We start from the raw sequence: 17,287 nt of genomic DNA on the forward strand, positions 1-17,287 counted from the left end.
ACATAACTAACCTACCAATCGCTGACTAGCCCTGGAACGCACCTATCTCGCGCACATGCGCACGTCTCTCGTCTTCTCGCTGATGGGCGTCCTGATTGCGCAGCTCTTCAGCCTGCAGCACACGGAGCCGGGCCGGCCGGCGGCGTTCGGGTTCCGCGCCGTGGGCGTGCCGCTGGCGTGCGTCTGCCAGGGCTGTGCCATTGTCGTTGCGTTGGGCGCGGCGGCGCGGTTTCTGCGCCAGCAGGGCGCCCTGTCGCGGGGGAAGATACACGCAGCCGGCTGGGAGGTGATGATGGTGGCCACGCTGACGGCGGCGGTATGTATGGTTGCATCCTGGGGGGTTTGGCTCTGGCTAGGGCGTGCTAACGAGGTGTGTCGGTAGGCTCTGATTACCTTGCTGGTGCTCGTCGTCATGATTAGCGTTCAGCGAGACAGTACATGAGAATGGCGTTGTTGTTATTGCATCCTGGGCGGGCTGTCAGTCTGCAACTGTACGGAGTATTTTGATACCCTCATCGAGTTATTGTCCATGGCTGGCGTTGGGTAGTTAGTTAGTTACGGAGTAGTTTGACTATAAAAAAGGAACATCCCGGACTCCTCACCGCAGCTCCTCCCTAGTTAGCTCCGGTGCAACCCCCCAGCGCTGAAACCACGCGGCCTCCGCCTTCTAGAATCCGCTGGGCTGGTGGACGTCGCGCTAGCTGGTGCAAAGCTTCGCCGTCCCCATGCTCAACCTCTAGTCGCTCGCGATCGCCGTGTGCTCTGCGCCCATGCCCATCCCCGCCCAGCCGAGACACGCCGCTGACTCAGCCGATCGTCGCTGAAGGATCGCGATGGCGAACGCGCCAACGGCACTTCATCGCATCCAAAGCTAAATTACTTCTCGCGGCGACGCCCCCTGTCCATCTTCTCCCGGTCGATCTCGCCATGGCAGCGCGCTCTCTCCTGCAGCTCTGAACGTGGTTTCATAGCGAGACGCTTTCATTAATCTAACCAGCTGGCGTGCGGGCTCTTCGGCTTCCCTCCCTTTTGCTTCTTCTCCCCCCCGGCCGCCAGCCTTCTTCTCTGTATTTCCTGCTAGTTCACCATCCCGGCTCCTCTCTGCTCGGCGCTTTTCCGCCACTCGAAGCTTCCCGCGCCGACTCATTTTTCTCGTCCTTGTCCTCCGCGCATGACCTTCTACTTCTCTTCACCCAATTGCTCCTCTCTCACGCCTCTGGCCCCTTTCTGACTGCCACCCGCGACCCCCCCCCTCTCCGCCGCCATGGGCATGACAAAGACCCAGCGGATCGTTCTGCTGCTCATCATCGACACTATTTTCTTTCTCATTGAGTTAATCGTTGGTATGTGGTGGAGCTCCGCCGCTGCTCTGTGGCAGAGTACTGATCTAATTGTACAGGATATGCCGTCCATTCACTGGCCTTGGTGGCAGACGCCTTTCATATGGTACGTGTTCTGAGCCCATGATTATGATAACGTCACCAGTACTAATTACTATGCTCCGGTAGCTGAATGATGTCTTGTCGCTCTGCGTCGGCCTATGGGCCGTTAAGGTCGCCAACGAAAAGACCAGTTCGAAATCCTACACTTACGGTGTACGTCCAAGATTTCTCTCTTCTTTCTTTGCTTTTTTTTCCTGCTGCCCGTCGCCAATGCTGATCCAATATATATACGGAGTAGTGGCAACGCGCCGAGACTTTGGGTGCCTTGGTCAATGGCGTTTTCCTGGTTGCTCTGTGCCTTTCGATCTTTCTCGAAGCTATCCAGCGCTTGGTAGAAGTGCAGGTGGTGAAAAATCCAAAGCTTGTCCTGATCGTGGGCTGTTTCGGCCTCTTTTCCAATATCGTGGGCTTACTACTGTTCCATGACCATTCCCATGGACATGGCGGCCATGGAGTTGAGGAGGCAACCGATGTGGAACAGGGATACGTGGAGGATGCCGACACCGCGGCAGTATTAGATCCAAATGGCAATGTTGCTGGTGTGATGCCACAGAACGCCATCGAGGCTTGTGAAACAGATACGTCTGTAAGCACCGTCAGACCAATTCCTAACCGGGAGGCAAATGGTAGTTCCGGAGCTGCAAGGAAAAGTCATGGCAGAGGCCGTCGATCCAGTGCCTCCGCTCGCGCACAGCGGGACCCAGATAGCATCCAGATCCACCCCGCCAGTCTCCGCCAGGATATCATCGACGCAGGCAGATTCAGTGAATCCGAATCATCCGGTGCAGATGACGTTCGTGAATCGAGTGAAGTCACTGAACGCTCTGGGCTACTACAGAACAGCAAGACAACTTCTACTTATGACCAAAAGCCTATGAAAGCCACAAATGGTGCTCGGGCTGATCTGCATGTCGAGCATAACCATGCCAAGCCAAAGACTGACAAAAAGGGCCATGGACATTCCCACGATCTGAACATGCGAGGTGTCTTCTTGCATGTTGTGGGAGATGCATTGGGTAATATTGGTGTTATTGCGTCTGCTTTAGTCATCTGGAAGACCGATTATTCTTGGAGATACTACGTCGACCCCGGAATTTCTCTTTTCATTACTATGATTATCCTCTGGTCCGCTATTCCTCTCTGCAAAGCCGCCTCTCGCATCCTCCTCCAAGCTGTACCTGCAGGTTTAAGTGTGGATCACATTATCGAAGATGTGGAATCCCTACCAGGCGTCCTTAGCTGCCATCATTTACACGTCTGGCAGCTCAGTGATACTAAACTAGTAGCCTCTTTGCATATCCAAGTCAGCCATGATATCAAAGGAGAGGGCTCGGACCGATACATGACTTTGGCCCGAGATATTCGCAAGTGCCTTCATGCATACGGCATCCATTCGTCGACTATCCAGCCGGAATTTTATCCGGACAGCGATGACGAGGGTTCTCCAGCCCCTAGGAACGCGCCGGGGTCTCCACCGCGGAATGGGTCTGGTTCGGAGACTTCGGCATGTTTACTTCAGTGCGGTAACGAGTGTGCTGCGGCGCGTCAATGCTGCACCTAAATCATTGGGCCAACTGGCGTTCCCTTATCGGCGTGTCGCCTTTCGTCTGGTGTATTATTTAGACCCCCTTTCGTTTTTTATTTCTCGGATTTGTACTTTTTCTTGGTAAAATGTTGGGTGATAACAGCTGTGGCCTCTGGTTAGAGAGATACAGATATTCGGAGTTGGCGTATTAGTTGTATGAGTGTGTGCGGAGTAATAGGCAACTGCTCCGTAGTTTCATCACGTCTATGGAGTAACTATGGAGTACGGTCTTCCATTTTGGTCTTCTCTTATGGTCCTCGATAGGTTTCTAGTGCCAGTATTTGCATAACTATACCATCCTCACCCATGTCTCATCCATATTTCCTCACTTCTTCACACAGGGGTTGTAGTTATTGTGCACGTGACCTTGCCTCCGCCCCGGTCGGGCAGCAGTTACAACAGCATGGGTGGGAGTTTGAACGACGGCCCTCGCACACAACTTACAAGACTATCCGGCCTTTTGCCAACCCCTTCGAAAAGACCTGCCACCCGCGGGTTTAATCCTACACTGCAACATGGACTAACAAAATGGTCCTCCAGAGACTGTTCTATCCGACCACCTAATGCGAAAAGCAATCTCGGGATAAGCGCTTCCCTCGGAAAACAAACCCGACCAGGGAGAGAGAGGAAGAAAAAAATCGTAACCCCTGCATGGTCTCGTCGTTAGAATACTCTCGATCCCACCGCGATCATTTTGTCGAGCCGCCCGGTGTCATGGAGCGCGCATACCATTCCTTGCCATACGCCGCGAAGACGGTACTCCTTGTGCTGCGGGCGAGGGGCGATGCGGTTGCCGCGGCGTATTCGAGAGAGCGCAGGAGGGTTAAACACAAGCGTGGCGGATGCGCTCTTGCGCTTCTGCGCCTGCTGTTCTCGCTGCCGAATTTGATAATTGGGATGTGGTTCGTGACATTATGGTGGGGAGAGAGGACGGTTTTTAGGGATGCGGTGGACGAGTGTGTCTGGGACAAGTGGGAAAAATGGGTGAGTTCTGAGTCTTTTGTCATGCGTGGCTGAGATGCTGATGTGTCTTTGTTGGTCGATGTAGCCCCAGGATGCCGTTCCGCATCATACTCTGTTCATCGCGGATCCTCAGCTTGTCGATGCGCATACCTATCCGGGCCGCCCGTGGCCGCTGTCGTCGTTGACTATATACTTAGCGGATCTCTATCTATACAGAACGCATGCGTTACTACAACAGAAACTCCGACCTGACAGCACATTCTTTCTTGGAGACCTGTTTGATGGAGGAAGGGAGTGGTCAACACCGCGCAGCTCAAGCCCAGATCCGAGGTTTAAGAGGTATGGAGATCGCGCTTGGCTGAAAGAATATGGTAGATTCGTTCGAATATATCTAGACACGTTCAAGCTGGGCGGGACGAGATCTTTTGCGAGCCCTAGGGGCAGGAAGATAATCGCAAGTTTGCCGGGGAATCATGATCTGGGCTTTGGGAATGGAATACAGCTCCCTGTGCTCCAGCGGTTTCGTGCTTACTTTGGCGAAGGGAATAGGGTTGATATGATTGGGAATCATACCTTTGCCTCCGTGGATTCTGTCTCACTGAGTGCAATGGACCAGGAGAAGTCAGTGGCTGGAGGTCCAGCCACCGGTAGCTTTGCTTCAAAGGAAATCTGGGAGCCAACGGAGACGTTTCTAAACGACTTTCAGAAGCTCAGGTCGCGAGCTATTCGGGAGGAACTACTCTTGCTGAATGGTAAGCCAGAAAATCATGTTTCGACACACACTGCAACAGATGCGACTGCGCCGATAGCGCCAAAAATATTACCCGCTCTGTCGAGTGGTGATTTTCCTACTGTCCTTCTCACTCATGTCCCTCTTTTCCGGGAGGCTGGTACGCCATGTGGGCCACTTCGTGAGCACTGGCCACCCTCGTCCACTGATCTTCCACCGGAGAAGGACGAGAGAAATGCTATTCGAATTGGCTGGGGATATCAATATCAGAATGTGCTTACGCCGAAAATATCTAACGACATCATCAACAAAACCGGTCCCGTGATTCAGATTTATTCTGGCGACGACCACGATTATTGTGAAATCCAGCACCAAGAGTTTCGTGGCGCTCCGAAGGAAATTACGGTGAAAAGCGCATCATTTGCCATGGGTGTACGACGTCCTGGCGTTCAGTTGGCGAGTCTCTGGAACCCTATTGACCCAAATACAGGGAAGTCAGTAAACCCATCAGGATCTTCAACCCTGCAGAACAATCTCTGCCTCCTTCCAGATCAACTCTCCGTGCTACTTCGATATGCATATACCTTCGCTTTTACTATTATTATCCTTTGTGTCTACGCGATATACATGACCGTTCGAGGCCCCAACGATGCCTGTGGCCCAATCCTTCCTCTAACCGAACCTTGTGTCGGCGACATCCCTTCCACGTCAGTATCAAGCAAGTGCACATCCTCGTCATCTCCATCGGGCAGCGAGAGCAGGTTTGGAACCCGGTACAACAATATCATTGCCTCACGAGCAGCCTCGAGGTCCCCACCAGATGACGCAGCGCGATCATCAAAAGTGGCGCCATCATCAGGGTTTTCCGCTCCAGATGAGAACACAGACCGCTCTCGACGGGCGAATTGGGAGGCCATGGAAAAGGTAAAAGAAAAACAATGGTCAAGCTCCAGGGCTGCCACCGTTTGTAAGCAGGGATTCCCCCAGCGCCTGCTTAGAAGTCTTGTTTCTTCGCTCCAATGGGTTGGAGGCATTTGTCTAGTTTGGTACTTTTGGTTGCTTTGGACATGGTGAAGAAGGTGCATATACATCATAGACAAGGGTTCATCATCATTTTTGTTTTTTCCACTCCTTTCAACTCCCCCAATAATAATAATGAATACCCCAGCGAATAAGCTTGATACGATTGGCTCTTAGTTCCCGCCTTCTTTCTGTTTTTATCGGCCTGGAAACCTAGTTGTTCCCTCGCGTTCCTGGAGGCATCTCCACGTTTAGGCATTCTGGAATACCGCCTTTATATTATCTTCTATATCGAACATTTACCCGGATGATTTGTCACCATAGCATGTGTATTCCGTATTGATGTGTTTTTCTGGCGGAAGACTCTCGGCTTCAAAAATCAATACTTTTTTTTTTGAGAATTCTTGGCTTTCTGGTGTCTGGAACAAGGCCGGGGTAGCCCTGTCATTTGACCAGTGAGAATGTGCAGGTACTCAGTAGCTACGTACACACATGCATACCTCTACGGAGTCCTCCGTATGTGATGAGATGGGTTACGCGTTCTCGAAGCTGAAAAGTATGTAGTTATGTACGGCACTCAAAGGATGATGTGAGACTTTTGCTGGATAACAATTGACCTAGAAAGCGGTACATGCGAAGCATTGCCACTTCTGAAGATATGAACAGCATGAAACAGCCCATGGAGGTAAACTAAGATAGCGCAGCGACCTTCCCACATTGGTTGGGGGTTGGCATCATCAGGGCTACATGATTCATGCATTGTTGATGGCGGAGTACTCCGTACTTCGTACGGAGTATAGCCTGATTAGTGACATGTTGGAGTCTCTCGTCATTCACCAGCTCGCCTGTCGCTACAGAGTACCCCGTGTAGAGCTGAGGAATTGACGGCAGGCAGCCTGAAGTTCCTAATGCCTCGCCTCCCTCGGGCTTCAAAACAGCCAGCCCAGCCCACACTAGAGCTTAACCCAGGAAAAGTATTATTTTTGAGAACGAGCCAACGCCGCCAACGTGACCAACTTGTTAGCTTATTTGGTGGAGCGCCTTGGAAGTCCGATGATTCTAGCGATTCATGAAGCCATCAACTCCGAAGACGACGCCGGAAGATGACGCTGCACGGCGGAGCAACAAGACCAAGAAAACAAACGGCTACATGGTCTCCATGATGCCTGATTCCCCCAGGGTGTGCGGCAGAAGCGGGAAGTGTGCAGGGGGCAGGGAGATCTCGCCGGGGCAACTCGAAGGTTCGCGCTTAGGCGGTGTGCCCCCAGTTGGCTGGCTAATTAGCGGGCTGTCTATGGAGTACGGAGGAAGCTGACCCCTTTTAGCGCGGTTAAGGAGAAGCTCACACACCCGGCAAACTTAGCTGGAGCGGTTCCTGGCAGTCTCAGCGGCCAACCAGGCACTCTTATTGTGCTTTGATCTTCCTTCCTTCGGCTGCCCCCCATCAGTTAGTAATTGCCCGAACGTGCATGGAGGGGATGGAAACCATGCCCGTTTTTTTTCCGCCCTCCCAGAAATCTCATCAAAAACGTCCCGGCCTGGCAAAAGTCCTTCACAGAGCCGAGACACTCCCCTTCAAACAGAGTTGCCAGCTCCTTTGACGGAACCAGTGGACTGCTTTTTGGAATTTTGCCTTCTCGCCGCCTACGCCACAGTCCATCTTATTTACGTGTGTCAAAACAACGGATCCTTCGGACTAAAACTACTGTTGAGTGCCGAAACGGACGGTCCTGTGGGTTTTTGCGAGGCTCTCAATCAATTATTACCAGTTTTGTGGGAATACATTGCCACTCCTTGACCGCGCACCCCCCTCGCCGTCTAATGTCAGATGCATGCAGGCGGACGACTTGCGACCCAGGATACATTCTAGGAGTACGCATGTCAAGGCCTTCTGTATGCAATGGTTGCTGCCCATTCGACAAAAATGAATCCTTCTGTCCATAAGGTCTTTAGGTTCAACCTTCTTTCTACTTCCATGGATCTCAAGACACAACTGTTCAAGAGACCAAAGCACAAGCACTCACAGCTCACAAGGTTTACTAAGTGACAAGAAATCCATTTTCGGCTGCTTTCGCAAGTGACTGTGGTCTTATGAAAATGCTTCTTCCGTCTTGATTGGAGGGCTGATAAACGAGACGCAGTGTTTGTGCCCCCGTGTACCAAATTTAGTCTTAGCCCGCAGCCACAGCGCTACTATTCCGGACCATTGCTTTTTCTGGCTGTTCGGACTTCAGGGGACCGAAGCCTTTTCTAGCTGGGCTTGAATGATCGGCTCCAATGGTGGCCCGCATTGCGCGGTGTACCCAGCGTCAGGTCTTTTTTGGGGCTTCACCCTATATAATCCAAATCGCCTGCTTTTTCTGACAGCCAGTTCAAACTATTTTTGTTTCTGAAATGCCCTAAACGCATTTCTACTCTTGTTTCTTGCCTTTTCTGATACCAGTCACTCGTTTATGCGTCGCTTTTGACGCCCACGTATTGTCAATGTCCTTTCGTCTTTCCTATTATCATTGATTTTCTCTAATTTCTCATACCAATACTCGCTTTTCGGGCCCTCGTTATACAATTCTTTGATGAGTCTACCAGGTTGAATAGACATACCTGCCTTCTTCTATATTCTTCATATTAATTACTCTCCGATTTCTTCGCTGACGAGCGAAACATTGAGACACAAAATATTGAGGCACAATGGCTGAGATTAGAATACGGCTCTGGACTGTACTTCAAATAGTTTTGTGCCTTATTTTCCAGATCCAAGCATACGATATTACCGGCATCAAAGAAGGAGTCAAACCTTCCGGTGAACGGCCTGCACGGCAGAACCTGGTAAACTTCCAAAGTTCCGGGCCTGCATTTGACCTCTATATTTTAGCGTTCACACAATTTCAAGATGAGGACCAAGGAAATTTGTTGAGCTTTTATCAGATTGGCGGTGTGTATATCCCATCCAAGTACCAGGTGTTAGCTCCTCATGAAAACCAGGAGTTCACGGATACCCATTTCGCCCTTGGGATGGCGTAAACGGCCGCGGAGGAGCTGGATACTGTGCACATGCATCAACAGTGTTCCCAACATGGCATCGACCCTACCTTTCGCTTTATGAAGTGGGTCGCACATCATACATGAAGTTCTATTCCAATACCTAGATGCTGACACTAGACAAAGATGCAAATTTGGAAGAATGCGCAGACAATTGCGACGCTGTACCCAGAAAACGTCCGTAGCACCTATGTTGATGCGGCAGTCAACTTGAGAATTCCCTACTGGGATTGGGCCAGCAATCCAGAACTTCCACAGTCCATGATCACGCCGCAGATCGAAATCAATACACCTCAAGGCCGAAGAAGCGTTCGAAATCCCCAATACAGCTTCGTCTTCAATCCCACCGTCGAAAAGGGTTTCAACAGGGGCGACCCGGTTAGTTCATCTATAGGGGGCGAGTTTTCTCCTCATTAATCCACTAACGGGAGCTTCTCTATTCAGCTGCTGCGTTATCCAGGGTCGGTCCGAGCGCCAAATGCACAGGGTCAATCTCAGAACGCTGAAGTCCAGCGCAGATTAAGACAGAATGGTGCTAGGTAAGGTCTGTGTCCGTAGGATTGAAACATGAACAACTGACCTCTACTCTAGCTGGCGCCAGGCGACGTACTCCTTGTTAACCAGCGAAACAAACTACACAATATTTTCCACAAATGTCGTTCCAGGTCGAGGCAACGACTACAATAACGTCGAATCTACCCATGGGCAGGTCCACGTTGCTGTTGGTGGTTCTTACGGCCATATGTCCTATGTGCCATGGTCTTCTTTTGACCCTGTCTTTTGGCTTCACCATACGTTTGTCTTCCGAATTGCTCAAGTTAAATATGCAGAGTTTAACATCATGTAGCAATGTTGATCGTATCGTCGCGCTGTGGCAAGCAATCAATCCAGATTTTTGGGTACGACCATTGGCTATGAGAGGCGATACCTATACTAGGCCGGCAGGCACTGTTGAAGATGCTAATACTCGTAAGCTAATCCTTTATTGGTCTGTTCGATTGTGGGGCACCTGTTAACACTGTAGGCAACAGCTCTTCATCCATTCCATATGAGAGGCAGCATTTTCTGGAACTCCGATACTAGTAGATCAACGAGGACATTTGGCTATACCTACCCTGAGATTCAGGATTGGGATATCTCAAAACAGCAGCTTCAGCGGAATGTTCGCCAAAGGGTAAACGAACTTTACAACAGAGCTCAAAGTCTCAAAAAAAGAAGCAAGGATGGTGGAAGTGATTTCTTCAAGCCCGGCGCATTCCGTGATCTCGCTTCCGTCTTGAAAAAGACATTTAAAATCGACGAGATCTTGAAAGACCTTAGTGAAACGAGTCTTGCGGACTTCGATACACTTGGTATCAACAACATGAAAAAGCAATGGGTCGCCAACATTAAGGTTGACAAGTAAGCAATTCCTTTGCTTTGACCCCTGCGAACCTACATTGACAGCCCTGCAGATTCGCCATCAACTACCCCTTCAACATCCACTTTTTCCTTGGCGAACCACCCAGCGACTCCAGCACCTGGGAGCGCGCCTCCAACCTTGTGGGAAGCTTCTCCTTATTTTCAAGTTCTATGCCCTATCCAGAAGGCGCCGCACATATTGTTTACGGCCAGCAGCCTCTTACTCATGCCGTTGCCGAAGCCTACTCCAACAAGATTATTGACAGCATGGATAGCAAGGTCGTCGTGCCCTTGCTCAAGACCCATTTGCAATGGCGTGTTCAAAGTCTAGACGGAAGCGTCATTGACACCGCGAAGCTAGTCAGTTCATCCTCAAGTGGGCAGGCTGGCTTGGAAATTACTATTCTTGAGAGAGATGTCGAGCCTCTGGGTGAGGGGCAGGATACTGACTTCCCGAGGTTTGGCAACTGGAAAGCATATGAAGATGTCACAAAAGATAAGTCTGGAGGCTACAACGGAGGATTCGCAGGCCGACATTGAAGTTACGCTTGAGGAGTATGTACATATAACTAATTCATTTCAGCCAGCTTTCTCTGAATGTGTTTCTATAATGCATACGAGCTACGCTCGCTATTTCTGCCCAGTCCATCAAACCTGGAGGCCCTAAGGCTGTATTACATCTTCTAAAGGGCATGAAGCTATTCCATTCTGATGACAAGCGTTTTAAATAGAAGAGCTACTGGAGTTTGAGGAGTTTTACGCAAGGGCTAATAAATAATATTTTGACATGATAGTTTCTATCTCAGGTACTAGTGCAAGGACTTCTTTGGTCATGTCACTGGATCGGTACTCCAGAAAGGCACTTTGCTTTCCCTTCTAGGGCAGGATTTTCAGAACTCACTTACTAGTGCTGTTTGTTCGGCTCAAGATCATAGTCCGTATTTTGAATCTTTCATGTAGTATTTGGGATGGAAAAAACGACAAGGGGTGATTGCTGGGACTTGAGTGAGCTTATGAGAATTACTAAAGTAACTACATAATGACTTAGACCTCCAACAATGAGAGAAGCAGTAACAGGTTCTACGGAGCCTTCCGGATAAAGTACAGACGTGCTGGGATAATGATTATTACATAGGTCTTACTGGCCGCTATTCCCCATGGAAGAATCACAATACGAAAGGGGATAAGAGACATGCTGGCGAAACAATCTGGGTATTTAACTAGGGTACATGCAATATTTATTTGCTCCGTATTGAGAAACTAACCTACAGTTGGTATCAATGATATTACGCCCGGTCTGCCACATTCATTACATTCCTTTCTTCCGCTGGAACAACCGCACTCCCGCGTCGACTGCCTCCCGAGACAGATGTAGCCGGAGATGCCAACGCAGACACCGACAACGATGGGCCAATGGACTTCATATACTGCTTCCTGGTTGTCGAACTATTCGCGCTAATGGATCCTCCATCATCCTCCCCGTCCTTCGCATCCGCCCAACGACCACCTTGGCCATGCCGCCGTGGCGGTGGCGGCGGGGGTGCACGATCGTCCGGAGGGCTCACCTGGGCCATATAATCCTCCAAAACTGGCTTTTCCAGCCTAACATCTCTAACAACACCGCTCATGACATCCAAGCACTCCACCACCCATCCTAGGAACGCTGCGTGGCGCTTACTGACTTCCAGCGTCCACCGATACTCGCCTAGCCGCAGACTATAGAATTCTTCCTCTTCCCTTGTCTGAGCCGTGACGCGCAAGAGCATACCAAAGCCCACGATAAGTGCGAAGTTAGTACGTGAGGCTGCTGGCCAGAAGGCACGCAGGTGGTTTGGACGGAGTCGATTGACGAAGTCCATGGCAGAAATTAGACGGGTCTTTGCGGCGGAGCGGCATATATGAGTTAAGTAGTCATCTGTATGCGCAGCGCGAATGGAACGGACGATACAACGGTGAAGAGTGATTTCGGTGGCAAAGTAGGCGAGATGGAGGCCGCCGTTGGCGGTAGTGTCTGTGTTATGATCGTCAATAGGACTGAGAGAAGAATCCATTTTAAGCTCGCGTGGAAGTCGCGAGAACCACTCCTTAAGGCGGATTTGGATGGGTTTGGCACGTTCAAGGATGATGCGGGTGGCGTGATCGCCTGCGCTGGCAAAGTCTTGGGCGGCACGAAGTGTATAGAACGTGTCAAGGATGTCAGAGAGAATCGTGGTCAGAGTGATCAGGTGGGAAAAGAGCAAAGACCCAGAGGCGTGAGCGGGCGGGTCGTTGGAAATCGGGCCATTTGCATAGCAGTCATCGAAATCGTCCAAAGAAAGTTCTTGAACAGTCCAGTTTTGAGCGAAGATGTGTGATGGTCGACCATGAGCAAGGGCGCACCATTTGTCCTGAATATATAAAGCCCAGGCAAGCCTTTTTCGAAGACCTTTCTCCCAGTTTGGTATATTCCAGGGAGAACAGTCCTGATGTAAGCCCATATCAAACGCAGCAGTCACAAGCTGGGACATTAGTCTGGATGAGAAGAGAGTTGATTTTTGGGACAAAAGAAGTCCGGCCTGTATGGTGCATATTTGCGGCCGGGTAATAGAGTCGTTTAGGAGTTTGAGGGCGGTGAGCTCCAGACGTGCTGCATCCGGTTTGCGCAATGTTTGTATCCCGGAACCCGAATCCAGCCATTTTAAAGAGACTAGATAGACCGCGGATAGCAGAACCGGTGGTATTAGTTTTTTCTGATATATTGATCGAAAATTGTCCTCTAACAATATTGGAAAGGTGGGATGAAGATTTTGAAAAAACTTTTCAATCAAAGATGGGCCGAAAGGGGTGACCAAATTTTCAATTGTTTCCACAGTGATAGCCAGAGTGTCTGGTCCTGGTTGAGCGTTATCCATCATCCGCACATACGTCCCATCACTGCAAACCTTGCGAATGTGGGATGCGGCCAACTGGCCTTCTCCATTGTGGTCAAGAGGTAGGTAGTCTAAAAGGAATGGCTCTAGTTCAGTTGTTGTCCCGATATACTGCGTGGTGAGGGGCGAGCGTTCAGTCTGAGTAGCACGCGCCGACTGTGCTTCGGAGGCAGCTGCCATTGGCGAAGATGTCGACTCATTAGGAGCACGCCTATCCGGTACAGCGTTAGAAACAAGCTTGCAGAGTTGGAACGGCGAATCTCGTACCTCTTTATCGACTCATTCTCCTGACCAGAGGCTTCCAGCTTCCTTTTCCCCAGGTGGCTACCAAGCCTAAAGGTGCATTCCTGGCGGCGAAAATCGCAGGAATAGCACTCCTGCACGGACCCATGTAAAGCACACCGGGATTCTCTGTTATAGCATGCGTCACAGGCAGCGCTTGGAGCTCCGGCTGTCCTGGACGCATTAGCGGCGGGAGAGGGGGATGCTGTGGATGCATTGGAGACGGAGGCCCTGCGGCTTGCACTGCAGCTGGCGAGTGCTGGCTCAACAAGAGGATCACAGGGGAAAGCGGTTTGGAGTTGCTGATTGATCGAGGCAGCAGTGGCCATGACCACTAGATCGTTGTGTTGCACACTATGCAGCCGGGTTCATGAAGGTGGAAGATGGCTACTGGAGGGGCGTCGCAGAACAAAAGCGAAGTCCCTCTCGCTCTCTCTCTTTCTCACACACACACACACACACTGATATGAGTTCTCCTTGGCTGAGCTTAGGCCCACGGCTCTTGATCGACGAAGGAGCGTGCATGCGAATGCCATCAGCTGCCGGCTAAAGAATAAAAGCTGTGAGCGAAGGGAGACCGCCAGGCCTTTATTATTAAGACTGGCGACGCGGCGGCGTGGCCTTCACCCGCCCAGGCCAGGCGACGGTGTCTCCAGGGGCGTGCCGCCCGGTGCTTTGCTTCGCACCTGGCGCGGATTATTAACGACGACCGTTTTCATTATCCAATATTGAGCATGCGGGCCGCGGTTGAGCGCGACGCCAGGGAAGCGCACGCCGCTTGGTGTTTCGCCGTTCCGGGCCTGACGCGCCCGCCCCACGCGACGCCGCTCACCGCCCAGCACTTGCCTGTTTGTGTCATTCTGCCCCGGCCCCCGATAAGCTGCGCGCTGCTGATTGGCTGGGCGGCGGGTCCCGACACCCGGCTCCGGAATGTCCCGGCGCGCGTTATGTAATGCCAACGCCGTGTATTCTGCTGATGCTCGCCGCGGCGTGCATGGTCCCAAATGCAGAGCAGGGTGCATCGTCAATCTGGCCAACCAGCGCGCGCCGATTGGAACAAGCTTGCGGGGGGCCTGAACCTTAATACCGCCGGCCAATTGCCGCCCGCATGGCCCGGCTCCGCTTCTGACGATCCGAGCCAGCCTCAGCTTGGCATTATGTAAGGCTGGAGATATCCGTGACTTATCACGTGACCAGTGCACTTTGAGGTCTTTGCGCCTGCCGGCTATTATTGCAGCGCGAGCCAGACAGCCCGCTGTACGGCTGCCCAAGAGCGCCGCGATGCCACCGTCGCTCGTGCAGATTAGAATGGCGTGAGCCGTCGCGTGACGTATTCTTTTATATTGGATGCCTGAACTGTACCCCCCGGCTAAACAAAGAGGTATAATGACACACCCCAGGAGGACAGGCAAGGTGTGAAAGCAGGGAGTTCCTCGCCTAAGGCGCCACAAAACGAAGAAAAAAAAACCAAACGCTGAGGTCCGAGATGTTACACAACCAAAAACGCCACTAGCTGATTTGCCGTCCGCATTTTATTTTTGGAATAAGAAAAGATATGTCAGAGAAAGGAGACGAGCGACGCTAGACGAGAAGAACCCTGTTCAAGAGAGTCAGAAGATAATATATACCGGCAAGATATGTAATTATGTGTAATGGGACGGAAGAGGGGGTGGGGAAATGAAGAGACATACGCATTGACACAGCCATCGTTCTCACAATTATTCGTAATCTGTGCCCACTTGCCCCAGACTACCTTTCCTCCCGCTGTGACCAAGCCTAGTTCTGAAACATTAACTTCAATGATCGTGCCTTTGGTTAGAACGCCAAGCTGCGTGTACATCGGACTCTGTGGGTTCTTCTTCACGCTGATGATGGGCAGTTGCACAGTCACTCCGAGCTCCGGATGGGTTACATTGGCCTTCTTATACCGTAATCCCATCGGTCGAATAAATCGCTCATATTTTACTGGTCGTCGTGTAAAATCTCCGCCCACAAAGGTAGGCTTCGTAATCATCCTCTTCCAGCTTTTCTTTGCAGTCTTCTTACCCGTCTTGACCACCTTGAACATCTCCTCCTCACTGATTCCCTTGACTTTCGGCAATGGAACTGAGAACTTGGCAGCCTTTTCCGCCCGCTTTTCCTTTATCGCACTCGATAACGCTTTGGCGTTTGTGGTTTGTGAGCGATCAAGAAGGTATTGTGGCAGCGGCGTCGTAGAGGGTTCATTTGGTGTAGAGGACTTGACATTTCGTTCTTCTTGAGCTTTTATGCGTTTGCGCATCTCGATCTTCTCCGCATGACGCTTCTTATGATACAGCTTAGCCCGGAGGCCGCGTAGAGTCTGCGCATCTTGCGATTGTTTATGGCCTTCACGGGCTATGCGTTTGCGGGTGCGTTCCTCGTGGTCGAGGCTACGTTACTTGTTAGACCAAAAATCGGAATATTATAGGGCTAATGTATTCTACATACCGCTTCCCGTGCTGCTTCTGCCATCTCTCAATATACCTAGTGGGTAGAGTTAGTCTCCATAGACATCAAAAGCATCGGGCCTGACGAACTCGTTCTGAGGCTGTAAAATAAAAAATTAGCATTCTTATCTAAAATCGTGGAACACACTAACACGTACCATGGTGAACGGTATATCGAAGGCTTCACGCCCGTCTCGACTTCAAACTCTTATCGCTATCGAATTCTCGATTTTTGCTTTCATGTTTAACCGTCAATGACTAAGCATACAGAGTACTAACTAGTTCACGTGATAGTTGGGCTTGGCTACGGTAGGCGCAGCGGCCGTAAAAGTGCAACTATTTTCAACCTCAAAAAACCAAGAAAGCCATTGAATGATATAACAGACAACCAGCTCTCACGCATTGGGTGAATGGGGTGTGCATAGTGCTGGACCCGCCTTTTCTCACAAATTGGACATACCCAGCTTCATAGAACAATATGTCTTCCCGAATACCCATGCGGGCCGTGATCGACCTGCGCTCCCTCTCATCAGCTCTCCCCAGCACAACATTCGCAGCACGAAGGGCGTTCCTTCACAATGCCTCCTCCTCGACCCAATTCCGTGAATCGCATCCGGAAACGCCCCCGCAAACAGCTACCACGGAATCACGGGCCGCTCCCCAGCAATCGAAACAACAACTGCCTCCGTGTACCACTCATGACCTCCCGCCAGTTCTCCATACTAGCATTCCATCTCCTAAAGCACCTATCCCCCCAACGTTCACCGAACCTGTCAGCGTTACTGACGCTATTCTAAACCTTCTCCCACACCTCACTTCTCAGTCGCCACATTACGTGACCGCACACATTCACGCCCGGCCCTATTTACTCACCGTTGGCGATACAGTTCGCCTGCCCTTCCTTATGCCAGATGTTGAGACCGGCGATATCATACGTTTAAACCGTGCATCTGTGTTAGGATCTCGAGATTTTGTATTTAGAGGCGCTCCATATATCGATGAGCGTATGTTCGAGTGCCGCGCAAGAGTGTTAGGTGTGGAGTCGGAGCCGATGCGAATGAAAGAGAAGACAAAGAGGAGACAGAGGCATGTCCAGACAGTTAGGAGTAAGCACAAGTATACGATCTTAAAAGTGATGCAAATTAAGATCAAGACAGTGGATGAGCTGATGGCGGAAGGGGCAAAGCTTGAGCAGAAGGGAGGGAGCTTGTGATTGTTGGATTCACCTGCATCATTGGATTGCTGGGCTTGGTTATTCAAAATCAGGGGAAACGTTATCTTACCCCTTGTTATCGGAGTGATATAGTTTCTGGGGACCTTCAGACACCAATCTTATCTTCAGCCATGTATAAATAGAGATGTACTCATTTGCAAAAATAGTGGCGTCATGAATTAAAGGGGTCGTTACTTCTTAACTCAAAAGGAAATCAAAAGAGGGTGCCTAAAGT

General features: G+C 50.7%; 6 protein-coding genes across 6 annotated transcripts; 4 read left to right on the forward strand and 2 right to left on the reverse strand.

The window, feature by feature from the left end:
- Positions 1-1,264: 1,264 nt before the first annotated feature.
- ZRC1 (Zinc resistance conferring protein) lies at positions 1,265-3,003 on the forward strand (the record flags this gene model as incomplete). Its single annotated transcript, XM_049252936.1, has 4 exons — positions 1,265-1,343; positions 1,400-1,446; positions 1,509-1,595; positions 1,681-3,003. The coding sequence occupies 4 exons, from the start codon at positions 1,265-1,267 to the stop codon at positions 3,001-3,003; spliced, it is 1,536 nt and encodes a 511-aa protein (XP_049108105.1).
- A 921-nt stretch (positions 3,004-3,924) lies between these two features.
- LOZ57_003890 (uncharacterized protein) lies at positions 3,925-5,794 on the forward strand (the record flags this gene model as incomplete). The annotated part of the gene is made up of 2 exons (XM_049252937.1): positions 3,925-4,011; positions 4,076-5,794. The coding sequence occupies 2 exons, from the start codon at positions 3,925-3,927 to the stop codon at positions 5,792-5,794; spliced, it is 1,806 nt and encodes a 601-aa protein (XP_049108106.1).
- Positions 5,795-8,428: 2,634 nt separating this feature from the next.
- Positions 8,429-10,720, forward strand: LOZ57_003891 (uncharacterized protein; the record flags this gene model as incomplete). Its single annotated transcript, XM_049252938.1, has 8 exons — positions 8,429-8,672; positions 8,723-8,844; positions 8,906-9,157; positions 9,224-9,318; positions 9,371-9,574; positions 9,627-9,748; positions 9,811-10,180; positions 10,234-10,720. The coding sequence occupies 8 exons, from the start codon at positions 8,429-8,431 to the stop codon at positions 10,718-10,720; spliced, it is 1,896 nt and encodes a 631-aa protein (XP_049108107.1).
- Positions 10,721-11,466: 746 nt separating this feature from the next.
- On the reverse strand, positions 11,467-13,700 carry DAL81 (Fungal specific transcription factor; the record flags this gene model as incomplete). The annotated part of the gene is made up of 2 exons (XM_049252939.1): positions 11,467-13,300; positions 13,357-13,700. The coding sequence occupies 2 exons, from the start codon at positions 13,698-13,700 to the stop codon at positions 11,467-11,469; spliced, it is 2,178 nt and encodes a 725-aa protein (XP_049108108.1).
- Positions 13,701-14,952: 1,252 nt separating this feature from the next.
- Positions 14,953-16,000, reverse strand: NSA2 (Ribosome biogenesis protein; the record flags this gene model as incomplete). Its single annotated transcript, XM_049252940.1, has 5 exons — positions 14,953-14,968; positions 15,063-15,782; positions 15,841-15,876; positions 15,930-15,940; positions 15,998-16,000. The coding sequence occupies 5 exons, from the start codon at positions 15,998-16,000 to the stop codon at positions 14,953-14,955; spliced, it is 786 nt and encodes a 261-aa protein (XP_049108109.1).
- Positions 16,001-16,317: 317 nt separating this feature from the next.
- Positions 16,318-17,052, forward strand: LOZ57_003894 (uncharacterized protein; the record flags this gene model as incomplete). Its single annotated transcript, XM_049252941.1, has 1 exon — positions 16,318-17,052. One exon carries the CDS (start codon positions 16,318-16,320, stop codon positions 17,050-17,052), a length of 735 nt encoding a protein of 244 aa, XP_049108110.1.
- Positions 17,053-17,287: the final 235 nt, after the last annotated feature.

Source organism: Ophidiomyces ophidiicola (assembly GCF_022830035.1).
Source record: "Ophidiomyces ophidiicola strain CBS 122913 chromosome Unknown scaffold_14, whole genome shotgun sequence".
NCBI classification, from domain to species: domain Eukaryota; kingdom Fungi; phylum Ascomycota; class Eurotiomycetes; order Onygenales; family Onygenaceae; genus Ophidiomyces; species Ophidiomyces ophidiicola.